The 19,186-nt window shown below is 53.4% G+C and overlaps 8 protein-coding genes across 8 annotated transcripts; 2 read left to right on the top strand and 6 right to left on the bottom strand.

Annotated features, from left to right (window-relative positions):
* Positions 1-187: 187 nt before the first annotated feature.
* BCR38DRAFT_436251 (uncharacterized protein) lies at positions 188-1,106 on the bottom strand. Its single transcript, XM_040860443.1, has one exon. It carries the CDS (start codon positions 1,088-1,090, stop codon positions 269-271), a length of 822 nt encoding a protein of 273 aa, XP_040714884.1. The 5' UTR covers positions 1,091-1,106; the 3' UTR covers positions 188-268.
* A 2,821-nt stretch (positions 1,107-3,927) lies between these two features.
* BCR38DRAFT_345275 (putative ras-like GTP-binding protein) lies at positions 3,928-4,970 on the top strand (the record flags this gene model as incomplete). The annotated part of the gene is made up of 3 exons (XM_040856170.1): positions 3,928-4,120; positions 4,195-4,492; positions 4,553-4,970. 3 exons carry the CDS (start codon positions 3,928-3,930, stop codon positions 4,968-4,970), a joined length of 909 nt encoding a protein of 302 aa, XP_040714883.1.
* Positions 4,971-7,916: 2,946 nt separating this feature from the next.
* On the bottom strand, positions 7,917-9,486 carry BCR38DRAFT_458430 (histidine phosphatase superfamily; the record flags this gene model as incomplete). The annotated part of the gene is made up of 2 exons (XM_040862158.1): positions 7,917-9,243; positions 9,299-9,486. 2 exons carry the CDS (start codon positions 9,484-9,486, stop codon positions 7,917-7,919), a joined length of 1,515 nt encoding a protein of 504 aa, XP_040714882.1.
* Positions 9,487-10,239: 753 nt separating this feature from the next.
* On the bottom strand, positions 10,240-11,182 carry BCR38DRAFT_436244 (uncharacterized protein). The gene is made up of 2 exons (XM_040860442.1): positions 11,027-11,182; positions 10,240-10,960 (listed from the first exon to the last, which is right to left on the bottom strand). The coding sequence occupies exons 1-2, from the start codon at positions 11,085-11,087 to the stop codon at positions 10,641-10,643; spliced, it is 381 nt and encodes a 126-aa protein (XP_040714880.1). The 5' UTR covers positions 11,088-11,182; the 3' UTR covers positions 10,240-10,640.
* Positions 10,255-10,741, bottom strand: BCR38DRAFT_224952 (uncharacterized protein). Its single transcript, XM_040854277.1, has one exon. The coding sequence runs from the start codon at positions 10,642-10,644 to the stop codon at positions 10,360-10,362; it is 285 nt and encodes a 94-aa protein (XP_040714881.1). The 5' UTR covers positions 10,645-10,741; the 3' UTR covers positions 10,255-10,359.
* A 565-nt stretch (positions 11,183-11,747) lies between the features above and the next one.
* BCR38DRAFT_410170 (uncharacterized protein) lies at positions 11,748-13,275 on the bottom strand (the record flags this gene model as incomplete). The annotated part of the gene is made up of 2 exons (XM_040858431.1): positions 11,748-13,102; positions 13,179-13,275. The coding sequence occupies 2 exons, from the start codon at positions 13,273-13,275 to the stop codon at positions 11,748-11,750; spliced, it is 1,452 nt and encodes a 483-aa protein (XP_040714879.1).
* Positions 13,276-14,776: 1,501 nt separating this feature from the next.
* Positions 14,777-16,425, top strand: BCR38DRAFT_475232 (translocation protein Sec62-domain-containing protein). The gene is made up of 2 exons (XM_040862996.1): positions 14,777-16,015; positions 16,081-16,425. The coding sequence occupies exons 1-2, from the start codon at positions 15,029-15,031 to the stop codon at positions 16,282-16,284; spliced, it is 1,191 nt and encodes a 396-aa protein (XP_040714878.1). The 5' UTR covers positions 14,777-15,028; the 3' UTR covers positions 16,285-16,425.
* Positions 16,408-17,794, bottom strand: BCR38DRAFT_224909 (ribonuclease T2-like protein). The gene has a single exon (XM_040854276.1). It carries the CDS (start codon positions 17,529-17,531, stop codon positions 16,521-16,523), a length of 1,011 nt encoding a protein of 336 aa, XP_040714877.1. The 5' UTR covers positions 17,532-17,794; the 3' UTR covers positions 16,408-16,520.
* Positions 17,795-19,186: the final 1,392 nt, after the last annotated feature.

The raw sequence follows: 19,186 nt of genomic DNA, 5'->3' as shown, positions 1-19,186 counted from the left end.
TTGGATTTCGACGCTCATTAGCCTGGGTATGACTACGTTTCCTTAATCCGCCGCAAAAGATCCGTCCAGACACCCGTATCCACCAAGACATTCACTGCTACAGTTAGGATTTGGCCCTAAACGTCAGTCATAGAGTATATACAAAGGAAGTGCTAGTGAACTACTCCACCTATACGAGCAGCATATAGTCCTTCTACTGATAAGCCAAGACCCGCTGAACCATAAATTAAAATGATTTTATTCATGCTCGTGTCCCCTTCTACGTACTTCATGTCCCGAAAGCCTTATTGTAATCCGTCAACGCAAACCGATAATGTACCTTATTGTTCTTCACCCTCTCCACGGCCTCCGCACACGCCTCCGCAGAAATGGGCAGCGTCTCGACCATAGGAAAAAGCTTCTTCTCGGCCGCCAACTTCAACATCGCCAAGCACTCAGGGCGGTTCCCGATATGGCTAGCCCCAATGCTCGACCCATTCGCCATGAACTGCTGCGGCTTCAAATTCGGAATCGACTGATCCGGCAGCCCGACCTGGTGGAACCGTGCGTTCACCTTGAGGATCGACAGATACTGGCTGATGTCAAACGTGTGCGTCATATCCGCCGTGTTGAGCACGAAGTCGAACGCGAACGCCAATGGCTTCGCCCAATCCTTGTCGCCGTTGTTGATGAAGTGCTTCGCGCCAAGTTTCAAAGCATCGTCTTTCTTGGAGGGCGAGTGCGAGATGACGGTTACGTTGGCTCCGAGAGCCGTCGCCCACATGACGGCGAAATGGCCTAGTCCGCCGAGGCCGACCACGGCGATGTGTTGCCCGGGACCGACGTTGGCGCGCACGAGGGGAGACCAGACGGTTAGACCCGCGCAAAGCATCGGGGCGGCGAGGTGGGAGGGGATGGCGTCGGGGATGAGAAAGACGAAGTATTCGTGAGCTCGAATATGAGAGGCGTAACCACCCTGTGAGATCGTTTCGTCGGGGTCGACGTCTTTAGGGTAAGGGGTTCCGTAGGTGTCTATGTTTTGTATCAGCACCTCATCCCCTAACCCTGAAATCTGAAGAGGGGATATTGAATATTGTTCCTTACCACCCATGTGCGGACAGTAATTCTCATTATCACTCTCACACTGCGGGCACTTCAAGCACGCCCACACCTGCGCGCCCACGCCAACGCGATCACCTACTTTGACGTCCTTGACCTGAGCGCCCACTTTGATCGCCTTGCCCACCACTTCGTGCCCGACGCAGATGGGCGTTGGGGCTTCGCCCCAGCCGCCGGTAATGGTGTGGACATCTGACCCGCAGACGCCACAGCACTCGATCTTGATGTCTACGTCGTGTTCGCCGAAGGCTTTGGGCGTGAACTGTAGACAGGGGAGGATATTAGAAGAAAACTGGATATAGTGGACGATGAGGTGCCGAGAGAGGGTTTACTTGCGGGTTGCTTCTTGAACTCCTTGTATTTGCCCAACTCGTTGATCATGAATCCTTCGAACTTCTCGGGATAAGACATGTTTCACGGCAGGTTTTGTTTGTGGCGTCCTGAGTGACAGCTGTGTAAGTGGGATGATGAGTTGCTGCTTATTTTGTTCAGTCAAGTAGCCGTATATTTTGAAATACGGCAATGATACGTGGTAAAGTGTACATTATTAAAGAGCTCGAGTTTCAGTCCTGTAAGTCGTTATACCTTCACGGACCATACATGTCTGTAATAATGATGACATGAAGCTCCCGGAACTCAGGGTCCTCGGCCTTCTGAGTGGTGACGTTGGTGGTGCAGTTAGCGCCGACTCCCAGTTTGGATCGGTTAGGTCCGATCGGATCTTTCGAATATATTCGGGCATCTCCAGGATCGTCAATAATGTGCAAAGCCGAACTAATTTTAGCAATTCGGAAGGAATGCTGAGAACGACGGCAGTCGCATGTTGAGAAAACTAGAGAATTGTATAGGGATGAGTTGACCATTAAAGCATCAAGCCGGCATGTGCTTGCTGCGAGTAGGTGTGGTAAATGCCTTCCCCGCAGACATACCTCCAGTAAGCAGGGTATGAAGTAGTCTAGGCTAGACTGCTCCGGTAGAGCTGTCTAATGCATACAAGGGTAGCCATTGTTGCGATATCAATTAATACTAGATAACCGTCGCAGTACGTCATTTGCGCTCGAGATTTACGAGAAGGATACGCAACACAACCGAAGTCCTCTTGGCTTCCGTCTCTTCCGTTACAATTTCAAACCAGCAGCAATTACAGACAGTGTCGTCCGAAAAGAGCCTCATACATGGACCACGCAAGGTTAGACTGCACCCAAGGCGAAAAGACATCCCATTAGAAGAGAGTAAACCCAACCCTGCATCGCTGGATGGGTTAACCTTCACATTCCCGGCGTTCCTCTGGTGGCTTGGCTAGTATTCTTGCGAGCTTAGGATTGAGCGGATATCCAATCGCAGTTCGGGAAGCACCACAGCCGCATAGACCGGATGGAGCGGCCCAATGTCGTACAAGAGCTACTCAAAAGATGCCTCGTCGGCTCGCTGCCGCCGGAGGTTGTCCAGCCATGGCGTGATAGTTGCAACCTGCCGCCCAATCTATTAAGTCAAGAATTCACGCTTGTCCAGACTCCAAAAAGCCCGGTAGGTAGTGTATGTTGGCGACGTGGGAGGTTCCAGTCGCGGTACAGACGAAGAAGCTGCGTAAACCTCATGACGGCCGGCATGGAGACAAAGAATAACCCAGAACGAAAAAGCTGGCGAGCCGCGGTATTCACCGTCTGAATAAGAACGTAAAGACAGCTGCAGCTGTGTGATACAACCCTAGTTCGAGGGCCTTCGGGAAGCGAGACGAGGCGACAGAGCAGTAGGCAGCACACACATTGCCGTGGAAAACCAGAGCTCAAGAGACATGCGAGTGATGTGGGACTTGAGTTGACTTGACTTACATTACGTAGTCTCTTGCATTGGGTGACGTTCCAGCAGGGCCGCAAACGACAAGTAGAAAATGTCCATCGATTGTGACAATAGAAACGGGGACAGCACGGATCCCTCCGTACCTGCGGAATGGAGAGGTCAATGGCTTCCAGTCGAAGCGAACATGGAAACATCGATGGTAACTCCCAACTGGGAAGCCACCAGTCGGTTCCGACATGCAAAGTCACAGAAACACTTCGGTATTCGTTATACCGTACGAGTTCCCAAAGTCGTCCGGGTCAGACCAGCAGGACGTGATTGGCGTAGCACCCTTGCCAGTTGCCGCTTCCAGGACATGATGCTCAGCCTGTGCTGGGGGAAGGAGGGCGATGCTGCCATTGCGGATCCCATCAGCTTCTGTATCATTTCCCCCCATCAAGCCCATCTCGGTTCTGTAGCGAAAGCGGGATTCGGAATGGGAATGGAGACACAGACGCTCGAAACACGCCAAATGCGGCATGCGAACGGCGCAGCTGGCAGGTTCCTTCCTTTAAGGTTCCTTCCTTTCTTCCCTTGGCATTTGCCGTGTTCAGTGTCCGCCTGCGGATTGCCCTTTGCTTTTCCTTCTTTCCGATGTTCCTTGACTAGTGAATACGTCAGCACGCAGTGGTCCCGGGCGCATGAGCTAGGCCCTTGCTGCACTGTCCAACGTTATGCGCATCAGCAGACTTCCATCTGATCAACCGCCATTGCCCATTTCGCATCGCCCCGAGCCGCAGCTGCGTTCGAGTTTCGACGAGGCAAGCGTAGCATGACGGCCGCGAACCGTCTTCGCCTAAACCCTTATCGGTGAAGCATTCACCTTGGCACTCGGTTGACCCGCGAGTGAGTGTCGAGTCGACTTTTCTACAAGCCGCAGTCTGCCCAAGTTGACCGACCGCCTTTTGCCCTCTTCCTCCCTCTTCTCGTACCGAGCAAGTCGAGTACCTAATCCACCCAACCGTCCGCCACCCCGCACCGCCAGCCGGCATGTCGTCCCTCGAGGCCAAGATTGTCGTGCTCGGCTCGCAAGGCGTCGGTAAGACGTCGCTGGTGATGCGCTACTGCAAAGGCGCCTTCAATCCGTCTCAGACGACATCCACGGTCGGCGCGAGCTTCATGACGAAGCGCGTCGTCGACAGCGACACCGATACCGTCGTGCGCCTACAGATATGGGACACAGGTTCGATGCACCCGTTTCCAATGGCTACTGTAATGCTCAGGAAGGCTAAAATGTACATCTGCAAACCCCTACAGCCGGGCAAGAACGCTTCCGCTCGATATCGCGCCTCTACTACCGCGGCGCCAACGCCTGCATCCTCTGCTACAGCATAACGGACGCGCAATCCTTCGCCGAGATGGGCGTCTGGCTGACGGAGCTGCGCCGCAACCTGCCCTCGGACGTCGTCCTCCACGTCGTCGGCACCAAAGCCGATATCGTCGCGCGTGAGCCGATCCGCCGCGAGGTCCCCTTTGAACGCTGCATCGCATACGTGGCCGAGAACCTGGCACCGGGCCTCGGGTCCACGCCCCCGCCCACGGCGACGCCAGGAATGTCGGGTCTGCCCCCGGGACCAGGCGTGAGCCAGGGAAGCATCTTCGGCGGGGGGACGAGCAGTGCAGGTGGAGGGCCCGGCGAGCCGCGCAGCCCGAGTAGTAAACGGAGTAGCGGGTTTTGGGGCCAGGAGGTCGGTTGGGACGCGTGTCATGAGATTAGCGCCGAGAGCGGCGAGGGGGTGGAGGAGGTGTTCCGGGTGGTGACAAGGAAGCTCGTCGAGCAGAACCGCAAGATGCAGCAGGCGTTGCTTGCCGCCACGGCGACTCCGGGAACCCCGGGTTTCGAACACGGCATGGATGGAGGGTACTTCGATGGTGTGAACCCGAGGGGCAGCTTTAGGGTCGGTAGGGATCGACGAAGCTGGCTGTTTTCGCCTGGGTTCTCGCCCGCCGTCACTATCGAGAACGCGGGACAGAACAGCGCCGAGGAGAATGGACGAGAGGAGGGGACCAAACAGAAGGGGAGGTGCTGTTGAGAAACTCGATAGCTCAACCAACAAGAAAGCAGCACCCACGCGAGACGGAAAGGCCTACGGGGGCACGAGGACGAGGATGAGAGACTACTGAACGTACACGAACAGCCGAACCATCATTTTTTTTTCCTTTTGTGTTCTTCTTTTTTTTCTTCCTTTTGGAGGGTTTATTATTTCCTGTTTCGAGCATGGCATCAACGGCATAGCGCGCATCGCATCGCATCGCATCGACACCTCTCTGCTATGGTCCATGGAGTCTCCTGCAGGCCCAGGTGGCTTTGGCTTGACTTTCTTGTCCGCCAACCTCCTTCCATCTTTTCCATTTTTGATCGCACGCATAGGATCATCGGTTTGTGCGCGAGTATCCAGGTTTTCTCGATTTTCTCATACAGTTTAGGAGGGGACGGAGAAGGGCACGGAGAAGGGCACGATCACGGCGTTTGGGACATGCATTACGGGAACTATTAAAGGGGCTGCATATCCGCATCTTGTTTTCTGTCTCCTTTCGGGGCGCATCTCAGTTTCTGGTCTGTGTTGGCTTGCCGCGTTAATGTAATGCATTTAGTATAGGGCTGCTTCTCTCACGAGATATGATATTGGCTTTTTTGCCGTTTCTCCAGGGATGAACATATAATCTTGCAATTGGGACATCCGGGACGCTGATCCAATGTGTAAAACTTGTCCTGGTTTCCTCACTCAAAGGTACTTGGGTTCTCCTGCCAGTTTGGCTTGGAGCCGTCCTTGGAGTATCTAGGCTGAACACTATCTCTGGGCACATGCCCCATCCCCTGCCGTCTAACTCCTTGAGGCCACGGTGTGTTGACCGGATATACGTAAACCGCGGATGACCTGGGTTATTGATTTCTGCCTTCAAAACTACACCGGGACATGTAAAACTGGAGCTGATCTTGCATGCTGTCGGGGACGCTTGCTCGAGGCCTCCTAGCTTGCTGGCAATGTCCCTCCATAAGTGCGTAATCACGTAAGGGGCAAACCCCTGCTGCATCGTTGATCGTGTCTTTTGTATTGACCACCTCGGTGGTAGCAAAGCCTTGTCTCTTGTAGGGGGACTTCGACTTGACGTTGGCGACTTAATTTCGTCGAGTTTGCCGTGGCCATTCCCTCCTAGGTTTAGGCTACGAAGCACCGGTGGCGCCTGATAACCATCTGTTTCCGTCGATTGAACTATATATAATGAGGACCTAGTCTAACGTCTCATATAAGTACTTGACTACGGTAGCTAGGTGAAATGCCCTGAAGACGAGTCCAAAGCTGGAACATAATATGCACACCACAGTTGCATTCTCGAACGCGAGGCCAAGATCTCACAATCATGGATTCCGTCAGTGTCAAGAGTTTATGATTCAAAGTTGGTCAATCACGACGCTTGTAGAAAGAAGTCCCAGCATCAAGATGACTTTTGTTCCTCCGCCGACGTACTTCCTCGCCATGGTGGGCCGGCTGAATCGGACTTTCAAAATGGACTGATGCCTTTTGAAGAGCGGTCAGCGAGGGTTCGTCGCGCGTTGATACTAAGCTACAGGGTTGATCCTTCACTCCACTTGATACATCAATCATACTGTCGTCTGCTTGTCGGCAATAGCAAGCTGCCACTCAAAGCAGTCTTCTGCTCATTTGTCGTGACAGGCCTCCGGGAAAACATAGAGACATCTCGTGGTAACGCAATCGAACAGCCAGGCAGACACACACCCAACTACTTTCAGTCTCCAATTACGACCATCGTCCGACCCGACCAGACATCAGTCTTGCTTCCCAGAGATGCCTGGATCGTCTCGCCTCGTCGCTGGAAATCACCTGATCATAGCCGGTTCCCGCGTTGTTTCTTAGTCGCTTGATACCCGAGATTAGTAGCCACTAGCTCGTTTGGCGTGGTAGAAGGTTGAAGCTTGAGGACATCTCATCAGGGTCAACAGCGAAGGTCAATCCCGCGTGAGTGCGCATAGGCCGTGCCATTTTCTATTCTCGCGATATATTCCGGTGCTTTAAGTTTCTACGTGTCCCGCTTTAAGCAGATACCCTAGCTTGAAATATTTCGGCGCCGGAAATGATCGGATGCTCGGAATCAGTACGGACGGATTCCGGGCTGTAGTTCTCTAGTAACAAGGGTTCTCCATAGCTAAGACTGTAATAGGAGGTTGTGTGATTCGTTTCCGAGTCCAATTTAGTTTATCAATGAGGGCAACCCTGGCCGGGAAGGGGTCGATCTGCGTAGGTAACCGGAAGGTACGCAAGGAGAAGTTGTCAAATCAACCTGGGGAGGCTCTGAAGCAGGCTTGACGTAATGCGCCAGGCGAGCTCGTCCAGCTCTCTCTCTCCACGGGCAAAACACCAGCGGATGCCAGTCACCAGCGACCTTTTACCTTCATTGGTATAAACACCCCTACTCGTGGGCAAGTGCAGTCCTAAGTGTATAGCGCACCAAGGTGGGAATAACAGTTGAGGTCCCCAGTATCCAAATTTTCAATTCCACCGTAAACTGCATTCCCTTCTTCTCCCACATATTCAACCCTTCGCTTGCAAGCAACAGAACCAAAAATTATGTTTGCCTATTCCGGTGAGTATCAAGTACATAATTGACAACCAGAAAGAATTTAAGGCTAATGAATGATTTCGATCTATTGGCGGAGAGTTATGCCGACGTCAACCTCCAAGCCCCCGAAATGTCTTACTCCGCGAACCAATCTGCACCCATTTTTCTTCCTGTGGAGCCCTCGGTCTTTTCACAGCCCCATGTAGGTATGTGAAGTTACACTGCATAGCCATTGATCGTTAACGAAGCAGCCAATGGACACTGCGGAGCGGGTGTCCAACTGGTTCGCTGGTTAGACTATAGAGCCCCAAGTGGAGCTCAACCCAGGCCTCCCATACTACTATTCGCCCCAGGTCGCGGCGAATATCCAACCGGATTGATCAAAACCGGTAGGACACTCACTCAAAGCACTTGTCCCAATGCCCGCCGTCCCTGGCAAAGCTGAGGCTATCCACAAAGTTGCCAAGCTCGCAACGGCCCAGCTCGTCAACACCGCAGTTCTGCAACGGTATGACCCGATCATTGATCAATACCCTCACCATCTCCTCGTCGGAATCCCCGCAGCTTAGCTTCTCGACGTACATCCTTGCCGCAAATGGCACGGTCCAACTGGCCGAAAACCCCTTGGTCCCCTTAGGTGAGACTTTCGTAGTATTCGATAGGGGCTCGGTCTCGTTGTACAGCCCCATGGCTGCAAATATGTTGCTCATGTCGTTGTCGTGGCTGAAGTCGGCGTAGAGCGCCCTGTCCAGGGGGAATGTCTCGGGCGAGCTATCCAGCGTGCTGTTTGTGTTGGTGTGATCTACCACAGCCTCGCCAGTAAGCCGGGCAATGAGCTCGTTGACGTAGCCAACTCCTTTGGTAGGTCCAAGGGGGTTTCCGTTACCGAACCCATACCACTTGCCCAACGACTGATAGTAGTCGTACGCATGCCAGTCATCGCTATCGAAGAGCTTGCAGAAGTGAGACAGCTTGCCATCTGCATTGGCCACAGTGTTGAATGGACAAAGATCCATGAACGCGATAGTATCAGAGTTCGTGAGATTTGCGCCGGGGAGGTTCGCGTTAAGCCTTTCGGTTAGACGGGGTGCAAACACATCCAGCCAGACGGCCTGTGCACTTGAACCTTTCGCTGAGCTAGAGGCTGAGCAGAGGTCATGGCTGAGAGTGTTGTTGAAGGCTGATCCCTCCGGTATGAGCACCATGCCATAGGGGTATGTATCTGGCAAGTCGGTGTGCTTGTCGGCCAGTCGAGCCTGATGGAAACCTTGAGTCCAATTCTGGGCAGATTCGACAACACGGTATTGCCCAGCGGATCGCACGAACGGCGATGAATTCCTCGTCAAGTCCTTGTAACGATTGTAGAAGTGGATGCCCGAATTGACCATCTCTTGTTGACCGAAATGGGTCAGCTGATCAGCCCCGAGGCTATAGTTGTACTCACTGAGAAAGGTAAAATCCTTCCCATAATGAGTAACGGTGCTTTGGACCCGAGCAAGAAGGGCACCGTAGATGACGGTTTTTGATAGCGTAGGATCTCTGGCACCATGGCGAGAGAGCACCTGCGCAAAGGTGACATTGCATCCCTTGGGAGTGGAAGGACTGATGTCGGACTTCACAGAGTAGAATGGGGAGTACTGTCCCCAGAAGTGAGATATGTCGGGTCGGCAATGGAAGCCATGCCCCGAATCGTCGCAAGAATCGCTTTGGGGTGGATCAGATTTCCTGAGATGGTCAGCACTCATATGCCCTTACGGCGTCACGAGAGGTTCTGGTTTACATATAGCCAACGACAAAATACAGGGCGACCACAATCACCAAGCCCGCCGCTGCGAGCTTGATAATGGCTCGATTGCCGTCCGCTTGCTCCTTATCCCTCCTGGTCCGTACCGCATCCCGGCTACCGCGCTCGGGGAGGGCAGTGTACTTGTATGAGGCAGGGGCTGCCCACGCCCTCAGCCCGTCCATCACGTCCGTGATCGCCATTGATGTGTTTTAGGCGATGGACAAGCGCGCCATCACAGCCCACGTCGTCACCGCGAAGTATTTTTTCGTCGCAGACCAGGAGTCTGATTTGCAAAAAAAAAATTCAGATTCTCTCGGTAATGCGGAAGACCGATTGCTGTTCCACGTTCTTTGACGTTGGGTTGAGGTTGCGAAAGGCAGCCACGTTCTGCCTGAAGCGAGACACGCGATGCTTGGTTTTGGGACACATTTAGTATTTTCGGACACCACACCGCAGTGCCAATTGCCTCCAGGTAAATGAATGAACGCCTGACCTGGTGGACATCTTAAGCTACAACATTTCTCATCACCTATACAGCCTACATCGGTTGCATTAATGCACAAGACCCTTTAAATCTCATCGAGCGACGTGAAGCTAATAAATATTGCAGCTTTCTTTTCTTGTTCTTGTACGAGGCAGGCCAGAGTCATCGCATGCCTGAGCCGGTTATCCAGGCCCTTACCGACGCTCGGATCCAGGTGGGCCTCCATGAAGTCGGATGATGTGGCTTGTTGGATTTGATCAACGCTGTAAAGGCCTTCAAAGTTGACATCGTTGCATTGAAGTCCGACGCGCTCTTGAGGTTCCGGCGCGGTAAGTGCAATCTGCAAAGCGCCCGCCATCATTTCACGACATAATGGCTTAGCGGTGTTGATTATATGGCGGAAGAAGTCTCCTAGATACGACGGGAAACTATTCAAACGTTTACATAGATCGGCATAACTGTTGTTGTTTGTCAAGCCGTCACGGAATAGTCTGGTCACCAGCAAGGCCCAAAGGAATACACCTGCGACTGCGTCAAAAGGCAGCTGCGGGTATATCTTATAATACCACCCCTATTCAGCTCGTGCATGAGTATTTGCCTCGTTGGATCCTGACCGAAGGCATCTTCCCCCCCTTCCGCCCCCCCGAAAAATGGGGGTCACGGGAATATTATTTTGGTGCATCAGACGTTTAAGGACCTGGCAAAGCATCGGTAGATTCCACGTCAGATATTGAACATCGTCCTTGTTCGGTAAGCCTGGCCATTGCTTGTCGTATTTATCCGCTATGAGCTGTGGGCACCGTCGAAAGATGTCGAATAGCAAAGTCCGAAGCAGTCCTTGCTGTGATTTCTTCATTGCGGCCCCGCTGCCAGTCTCAACCAGCTGAGAAGTCGGTTACTGTTGCTCTCTCCGTTTCCTTGCCCGCTCAAAGCCCACCATGGGGTTTGCTGATGAGCGTCCGCAATGCCTTCGTGCCTTGCTTGCCGGTCACTGAAGCTGAGACTAGCGTTCGCTTGTTGCTGAAAACCGTTGTCCCCCATGAAATGAAAAATGTCACGGCACTCGGCTGCTTTTCGAGAGTCAATGTTTGGAGCATGGGGTAGGTTGCGGGCACGTCGGTCCTCTGCTGAAGCCTTGCAATCTTGCAACCGCTCATTCACGGACTGCAAGTCTTTTACCTTAGCCGAAGATCTAGTCATGGAGTCGCATATCTCCGAAGTCTAGGGGATAAGTTTACAGGAAAAGTCGACGAAGAACACCATCGTCCTCGCGAGGCTGGCAGCGCTTAGAGAATTCATGATGAGGTGCACATGTGTTCAGTTGGCAAGTGTGCAGCGCTCGACACGAAGGTTACATTCAAGTCAGCGCAATTCTCGGATTAAATCATGCTTGAAGTTGCTGGAATGTTTGAACGAGAATTCCCAGGGTCACGGATGATTTTGCTTGTGCAGGAGATGGCCAGGCTTTCTGCAAGGCATATCCCTAGAGCTGCAGACTGCTGTTCTCGTCCAATAACATCGGCATAAGTTTTGGTGTCTGCATCGGCAACGTGATTTGGTAGGCACTAGGTTCACATCTCTTGCCGCGTGGGAGATATCTAGGGTACATACATGATTTATCCTTGATGCATGGCATATACGAGTTGATGGCGGCTTCACAAAATGATCAATGGTTCCGCAGGATGAATAGCAATAAGACTCCGCAATTGCTCAGCAATGTCCCACTGGTCACTGATATACACAAATGTAACAATGCCTGTTGTGGGGGGTAAAGTAAATGCTTCCCCCCTCCCCACAGTCCAGAACAGCCGCCGGCCATTTTCCTACAAGTCCACCATCCAAGAGCCCCCCAAAAGGCCCCCGTAAAGTCATCCGCCCAGAACCCCAAAATCGAAGGCATCAGTCGCTCAATTCCCTGGTATCATGCAAGTATTAGACAAAAACAAAAGGCAATCGGAACTAGAAGGCTACGCCAACACTCTCTCGTCGAGGCGCCTGGCCAAACATGACAGCCCTTGGCGGATCGGCAGCCCTGACCGTCGTGCTACTACTCGGGCTCCAACTTGTTGGTACCGTCTGCTGTTCTAAGTCCTCGCTGGAGGACCAGTCGCTCACAGACTCTTCGGACTCGAAGCTCAACCTGCGCGCCGGTTCATCAGGTTGACTGGGTGTCGCAATCTGATAGAAGCCGTCGTTGGGCTGAATAGGCTTGGGTTTGTTCGTGATGGAGTCCAGGCTGATATCACGGGCGGGTTGTTGATAGCCTGAGAAGCCTAGCCAGTTTGACACATGCGAGAAGGATTTCTTCTTACGTAAAGGCGGACGTAGACGTAGTGGTAGCGGCGGTGGTGGAGGGCGTCCCTCGATGCAACGACTTGATGACGACAAGGCAAAAGCAGAGGCGAAAGCAGGGGATTCTTCGGAAAGTGGCTTCTCCCGGTAAGGAATGTAAACAGAGCCCTTGGGCGGCGCGGTTCTGGGGCGATCAGAGGTGACACGCTCGCTGAACGAAGGCGCATTTGGCGGCAAAGCTGGGATTTCCGGCATTGGCTCCATGTCGACGATTGAACGGGTGGTGGAAGGCCGCATTTCATTAGCAGTAGATGGTCGACTACTGACATAGATGCTCTGCCTCTCGATGACGTCGTCGAGCTGCTTTTGGATCCGATCCCTCTCTAACATTGCAGTTGCGACCTTTTCGATCAGGTCGTCCATGGCTGACTCATTTGCCTTAATCGACTGCGCTCTCTTCCGAGCCGGCGAAGGCTGCGTAATTGTATCCGAGCCTGACCGGGGCGAGTCGAAGACGGATCCGGTGTTGGTGGCCTTACGTGGAATGTGGAATGACAAGGAGGAAGAGTAGCTACGCGCGTGCGCGACGGTGTAGCTACCATCGCTGTGCGGGGAATGTGTGACAACGCGCTGTGGAGGTGTGACAGGCGGGCTAGGGTAGTCGACAGGAGATAGGATAGGTGACAAGTGATTATCGTGCTGGTAGATGCTAAGTTCAAGTGGACGAAAAGAAAGTGGCCTCGGCCTCGCACGAGGCAGCCCATAGTCCGGAAACCGAAAGGATTCCGAGTAGATATGACGGAAGTTTGAGGGAGCGGATATCTGCGGCCGGCGCGATGATGTCGGTTTTGATAAGAGTCCCCTTCTCACAGAGAAGCTACTCCGTCCAGACCCACGCCTCCTCCTCGACGTGCGCTCCATGGGTAGCTCATGACCTCTGTTCTGCCAAGCCTGCTCAACGGATGGCGGTGGGACAGACGAAGGTTGGTTCTTCAAGACCACGAATGACTCCTTCTCTGAAACTGCACACATCAGAACGACATTCGACTGGGTGGGAGGCAGGGACTATATTAGACTTGTGATTGGTGACAAGCTTACCATATTGACGAGGCCGATCATCGACGCATGCGCAGCAAGAAAGGGAACTCGAAAGCGACGAAAATGCTCCCACGAACATCCCACTAATGCCTTTCATGACGGTGACTTCATGTCGGGGGCTGGCTTACAGGATGGGAAACTGCCAGCGGACTCGTGGGGTTGAAGTATGGAAGGAAACAAATGAACCATGCAGAAGGCATGGCAGACGGCATCGATAATGCCTTTATGAAAAGACGGAGGAAGGAATTACCTTCTGACCTTGCCTTTAGGCTCACCCAGATGAGCGGGCGCTGACTTTTTGGGCATGACATTGGGATAAGAACAGTTGATGGTTTGGACGCAAATGTAGTCACTTGATAGGCTCTCCAGTCTTGGTCTCTTCAACACTCGGGCCAGTCGGCGCTTAGAAGCTGGGGTGTCAAGAGAATGCGGATGGCTGCACTCGCAACACACCATTGGCGGACCCACCATATGTGTAAGATGACCGGCGCAGTACAGCGAGTCGATGTCTTGAATTTCCTTGGTCTGGTTTCCTTTGGCAGGTCGGATAGCCCACCTATGCGACCACTTTGCAAGCAGCTTGCCACAAGGTGCTGAGAGGGGTGTCTCGTGTGCTTCACAGATTGGTCGTGGTGTGTGGCAGTTGGATTTATTTTGTTATGAATCACAAATGATGGTGTTTTCTCGTCTTCGCCGAAGGAAGAACTCCACTGGACGCAGTGGGATGGGCATCGCCCCTGCTGAAGAAGCTCGTGTCACTAGAGAAGACACCAGCCCTCCCTTAGTAGCTTGCGCCTGTCGCATATTCCCACTGCGTAACATGTTCGAGAACGCCCTGCAGGGAGGGGGATGAAGGAGATGACCTCGACATGGCGCGATGAGAGGGTACGGGTCACTCAGGAACGGATATCCGGTGATTGGGTTTTCGGCAGGCTGCCGTAAAAGCGCAACGCATCGGAGCACGCGTGCAATAGCCAGGCCTTTTAGGGTAGTCCGACAGAAATCTTTTCGCCGCCGTCCCACGCACTCGCGCACCTTGAAACCGGTTTCTTTGAGTGGATTGGTTGCTCCAGAAAAGTTACTGTTCTCCAGCCTTCGAGAAATTTTCTATTAATACTTGCATCCACTTCCACTTCGTGTGGGCGGCCTTGATTCAGAGTTGAACCGGAAGGCTGACTATGGTCATGTCATCATTTTGTCTCAAAGCTGACGTGCGAAAGAGGAGTTCCTTCGCTGAAGGGCTCCAGAATGGCAAATTTTCCGTTTCTGTAGGTCGCCAGAAGCGGCACGAGATTTCTGCAATGAGGCGAGTTGGAAGATGGGAGTTCCACTGCCGAGTCGTTGGTGATAGCTTCTGTCTTTCCAAATGATATTTTGATAAGATGGAAGGGAGCTATCAAACCACCTCCCTTGTATTCGCGGGGGAGGAGTGGCCCTGAAACCCAGTTAGCACGGTAAAGCTGGCCAGTGCTCTCGAGTCCATAGCATTATCTCCAAACACAATGTTGGCTACTTCAGTACCCTTAGTGCACACGGGTGGTTCGTGCCCCACGCAGTGGGCAATTGGACGGACAGCGGAGAAAGCTAGTGCCGATAAGGCCAAAAATTCCCATGCTGACTGACGGAGAGTACAATGTGGTCCACGAGTGAATTGGACAGGTTGCGTCAAGCCTGAACTGCAATAGGTGCAGTCAGATGTCTGTCCGCAGAGCTTTCTCCTTAAGTTCTCATAAATCACAACCTGACACGGTTCTGTGATAATCTCCAACAAAAAATATTGCAACTTCAATAGGCATTTCATCTTTTAGTCTCTGAATAAGTCCAGCAATCCCATCACAAACGCATTCACGATGGCGCAACCACAGCAGGGCATGCCGCAGCCATCACCTCAACAGATCGCCGCAATGCAGCAGCAATTCGCCGCTGAAGCCCAGAAGCGTGGTTTGACTGTCCAGCAATTTGTCGAGGTAATCAAGAAGGAGAGAATGGAACAGATGGCGCGGGCGCAGGCAGAGGCACAGGCACGGCAGCAGCATGGTGGAGGGCCAGGGCAACCGCCACAACTGCAAAGGCTGCAACAGGGGCAACAAGGCCCGCCGGGACAAGGAAAACAAGTTGCTCAAAACCAGCATCAGCATGCCCAGGCCCGTGGACAGGCGCAACCCATCAAGCCTGGCCCTCCCAACCCAGTGGCGATCGCATTGGCTAATTTCCTGCGCAACCAACCGCTGAAGCCGCGAACTTGCATCTTCAATGGCGAGCGCAAGGACATGTTCAGAGTCAAGCGAGCACTCCGAGCTCTACAGTCCCCAGCTTACGCCAAAGCTCGTGCGAAGAACCCCGCCCTCCCTGAGATTACCGACCGCGCCACTCTAGAGAACACGTTCAAACTCCTCCCCATGTCGATGCTCGCCTTGCGCGTAAGCAAGTCGGATCCACACGAGGGTCACGACCATGCGACCAAGAAGGCGAAGCGAATCAAGGGTCTGTGGACCGTCAAGATCGAGCAGCAGCAGGAAGCCCAAGATGACATGTACTACATCTGGTTTTACGAGGGCTCTCAGTTCAAGCGCAAGGTCTACGCAGTTCTGGCACTCATTGTCATCTTCGCCGTGGTGCTCTACCCCCTATGGCCTCTGGTCCTCCGACAAGGTGTCTACTACCTCAGCTGGGGCTTCCTGTTCTTGCTTGGATTGTTCTTTGCTATGGCCATCTTCCGCGTCATTCTATTCTCCATCACATATTTCATTACGCCGCCTGGACTGTGGTTGTTCCCCAACCTGTGGGAAGATGTGTCCTTCATGGACAGCTTCCGACCTCTGTGGGGCTGGCATGAGGTACGTTTCGCTAGTTTCCTTGAATCTTGCTCGAGGAAAATCGGCATGTTGACCAATTTGAACAGACTGTCAAGCCCAAGAAGAAGAAGAAGTCGTCATCTAAGAGTGGAATCAACGCCGATGCGGCAGCTAGCTTCGCAGGTACCACTGGCACGCCGGCGCCGGCTACCGCAAGCACCACCGGCACCGACACGCAGATCCAAACGGCGACTCTCCAGCAGAGAACCTACACGGCTCCTAAGGTGGAGGAGCTGGACGATGACGAGTAGAGATGGATTCAGTATGCATGCACGGCACGGCGTTCTGGCATTTTCGCGAAAAGGAATCTGTACTTTAACTTACTTGACATTGCTCGAGCATAATAACGAAATGTGGATTTGCAAATACTCTTAGATCCATGGCATAACGGCACGGCTTTCATTCTTGACTTATCTGAGTGTTTACACGAACTGGACCATTCCGGACTAACAAGCCCCCCCCAACACACACCTATAACTTGTCATCTTTATGCTTCCGAGCCTGGGGTCCTCTCATAGTACTTCAAAGCCCCTGGCGTGTTTGCGCAGTTGGACACGCTGCCTCCAGTACTATTCGCATCGACCGTGACCCCCTGGCCCCGCTGCGGCTTCCCCAAGACGTGGTAATAATACCAGACTTCAGTCAACACTGTATATCCATCATCACTGCTCCCAGCCCCAGCCTCGGTAGCATTGTACCTGGGCCCGGCGCATGCTATATACGGAATCTTGCCGAACCCCTTGATCAGCGCGTCCTGCACCTGGCTCAAGCTCAGCGAAGAAGAATTTGAGTTTTTGTAGCTCTTCGTCTTCGAGGAGGTCGAATTAATCGGCTCAATGCCCGCGGCCGAAAGCCATTTCCACGTCGGCAGCTCGTTGTAGAACAGCAGCGCCGTCTCGAAGAAATCCACCACCTCCTCGTGCTCGACGTACTGCGGGCCGTAACACTCGACGTCGAAGGTGCTGTAGCACGTGGCGTGCTTGCTGAACTCGTGGGCCCAGAAATCTTGGTTCGGCTGGTTTTGCGCTACCCAGTACTTGTTCATGTACGCCAGTAAATCCCACTTGGCGAAGGGCTCCAGGAACGTGCCGATCCCGGGCCCGGTATAGGGAAGAACGGGCTCGCCGGCCGGGGTGCCCGTCGTGGTGTTGGGTGAGGGGAGTGGGTCGTATTGCCGTGAGAGATCACAGTATTGCGTGTACGAGCCGTTGCAGAAGTCGGGCCAGAGGCCGTGCAGAGTCCAGGTGTCCTTGGGTAGGACTTGGCCCGAGGTCTCGAGGCCCGTGTAGGTGTCCCAGATTTGGGTGGATATGAGGAGTCCGCCGTAGGTTTCGGTGCAGCAGGTGTCGACAAGGCCTGGCACGGCGCCCGAGGAGCAGGACAGCACTGGGGGTGACAAGGCGCAGGTGTGGTTTACGGTGCTCTCGTTGTACAGGCCGGCGAGGACCTGCTGGGAGAGCAGGACCAGGGATAGCGCGGCGCGGCGCGCAGTAGACATCTTGTCGGGTTGGGATTGAGGTTGCGACGGGAGTGACACGAGGTGTAACTCAACACCCGCGCGTGCGGGAGGACATTTAATGGCTATATACGTACGTGCGCACTCCTCATCGTGACCCAACTCCCAGCTCGGCTTCACCGCCGACGGAAGACCAGGGTTAGAAGAGCTACCGACGACATCATCATCGTGGAAGACTAGCTCATGGAGCCGACGATGCGAAGTTTTGGTTATGGCCAAGTTGAGCTATTTCACACCTGGTCGAACGGCGGCATCTAAGAGGTCAATTGGAGATGCAGGGCCCCCGGCATGGTTGCAGTAGCGGCAAAGGCGTTGTAACTCTGATAGGAAGCTGGCTGGGAAGAGATTCTCCAGCTCCTCTGGGCCGACGGTCGCCGGGACGGACACGCTTGCTGACGTGGGAAAGCAGTGATTAGATTGCCCTCGTTCAGAGTAGCTCAACAAGCTTTCGTTGGGTGATGCGCGAGACACGAGCGGTGATTTGTTAATTCAGAATGATCCGGGGTAATGAGGATGAGGATGACTGGGATTGGGAGACGGGCGGGTCCGGTCGATAGCTGCGATGTGGAGTTTTCTCTCAAAATCAACGAACTTCATGGGTTTGTCGTGTTCTCCCAAGGGTACGTAGAAATTATCAACAACAACCTATCATATCCTACAAATGCACCACATGCCATTAAGGGAAGTCCCTGCAGATAGCTTCCAGTACCGCGGCGCGGCATCGCCACACGAGATTAAGTATGAGACTCATCCGCGGCCAGAGCCGCCTCTCGAAGGTCAAACCAGCCGCTTGCCGTAGCAACAGACCCAAGGTCTGTTAATCAACGAAACGTCCATGATTGCATTCAGGGAATACCTGGACAGAATATGCAAAAGAATATGGCCAGCGGCTGCGTAGACTTCGACCAGATAGCTTGTATGATATCAGGGTCGTAAGTCGACTCTACGCCCATAATCAGTACATCCCTCTAAACTTGTTTGACCAGTTCTAGAAATCGTTCCTGTAGCTGCAAAAGACCGTTCGGTACAAAGTCCCCAAATTTGGGAACTATCGCCCCGATTTGCCATGCCAGCATGTTCTCAGCATACGTTGACGACGTGCGCGTGAGTTCTAACTCAACCGTCTTGGCTCCCTCAACGTGCAGTGTAACACCGGTGGGCACCTGGTCCGCCACCAATGCCTACCTAACTGTCCTCACGTACCGGACGATGTCTTCGAAGTCCCTGGCACACATCTCGTCGGTCTGGCCCAAGCCACTCTACACCAACTCGAAAGCAAGCAGCATGTCATACTGATGGCACAAGCACCGTTGTACTGCCCAAAGTGATCTCTCAGGGACGACTCAGATACCACCCTCGGCCAGGATCGGATCCATGATGAAAGCAGGAAAAACCCGCATGCGGTTCTGAAAAGCTTCGTCTGCGCAGTAATGTCGCCGAAAAGGAGCTTTCAGAGTCCTCCAAGCGATGCCCAGGAGTCCGCCTGGCATGTCGTGTTCCCCCAAGTTGCCACCAAAGGCCCCAGATACTTAGCATGGAATCCAGAGTCTGCAAGGCTGTTGACAGTGAACCCGGATACCCAGTGGTAGAACGAGGCAGCTTGATGTGCTACGACTACTCTACTTCGGGCCACCTGG

The sequence above is a fragment of the Pseudomassariella vexata genome, assembly GCF_002105095.1.
Source record: "Pseudomassariella vexata strain CBS 129021 chromosome Unknown BCR38scaffold_8, whole genome shotgun sequence".
Lineage (NCBI taxonomy): Eukaryota > Fungi > Ascomycota > Sordariomycetes > Amphisphaeriales > Pseudomassariaceae > Pseudomassariella > Pseudomassariella vexata.
Note: the sequence above shows the minus strand (reverse complement) of the source record. Positions and strands in the feature narration are given on the sequence as shown.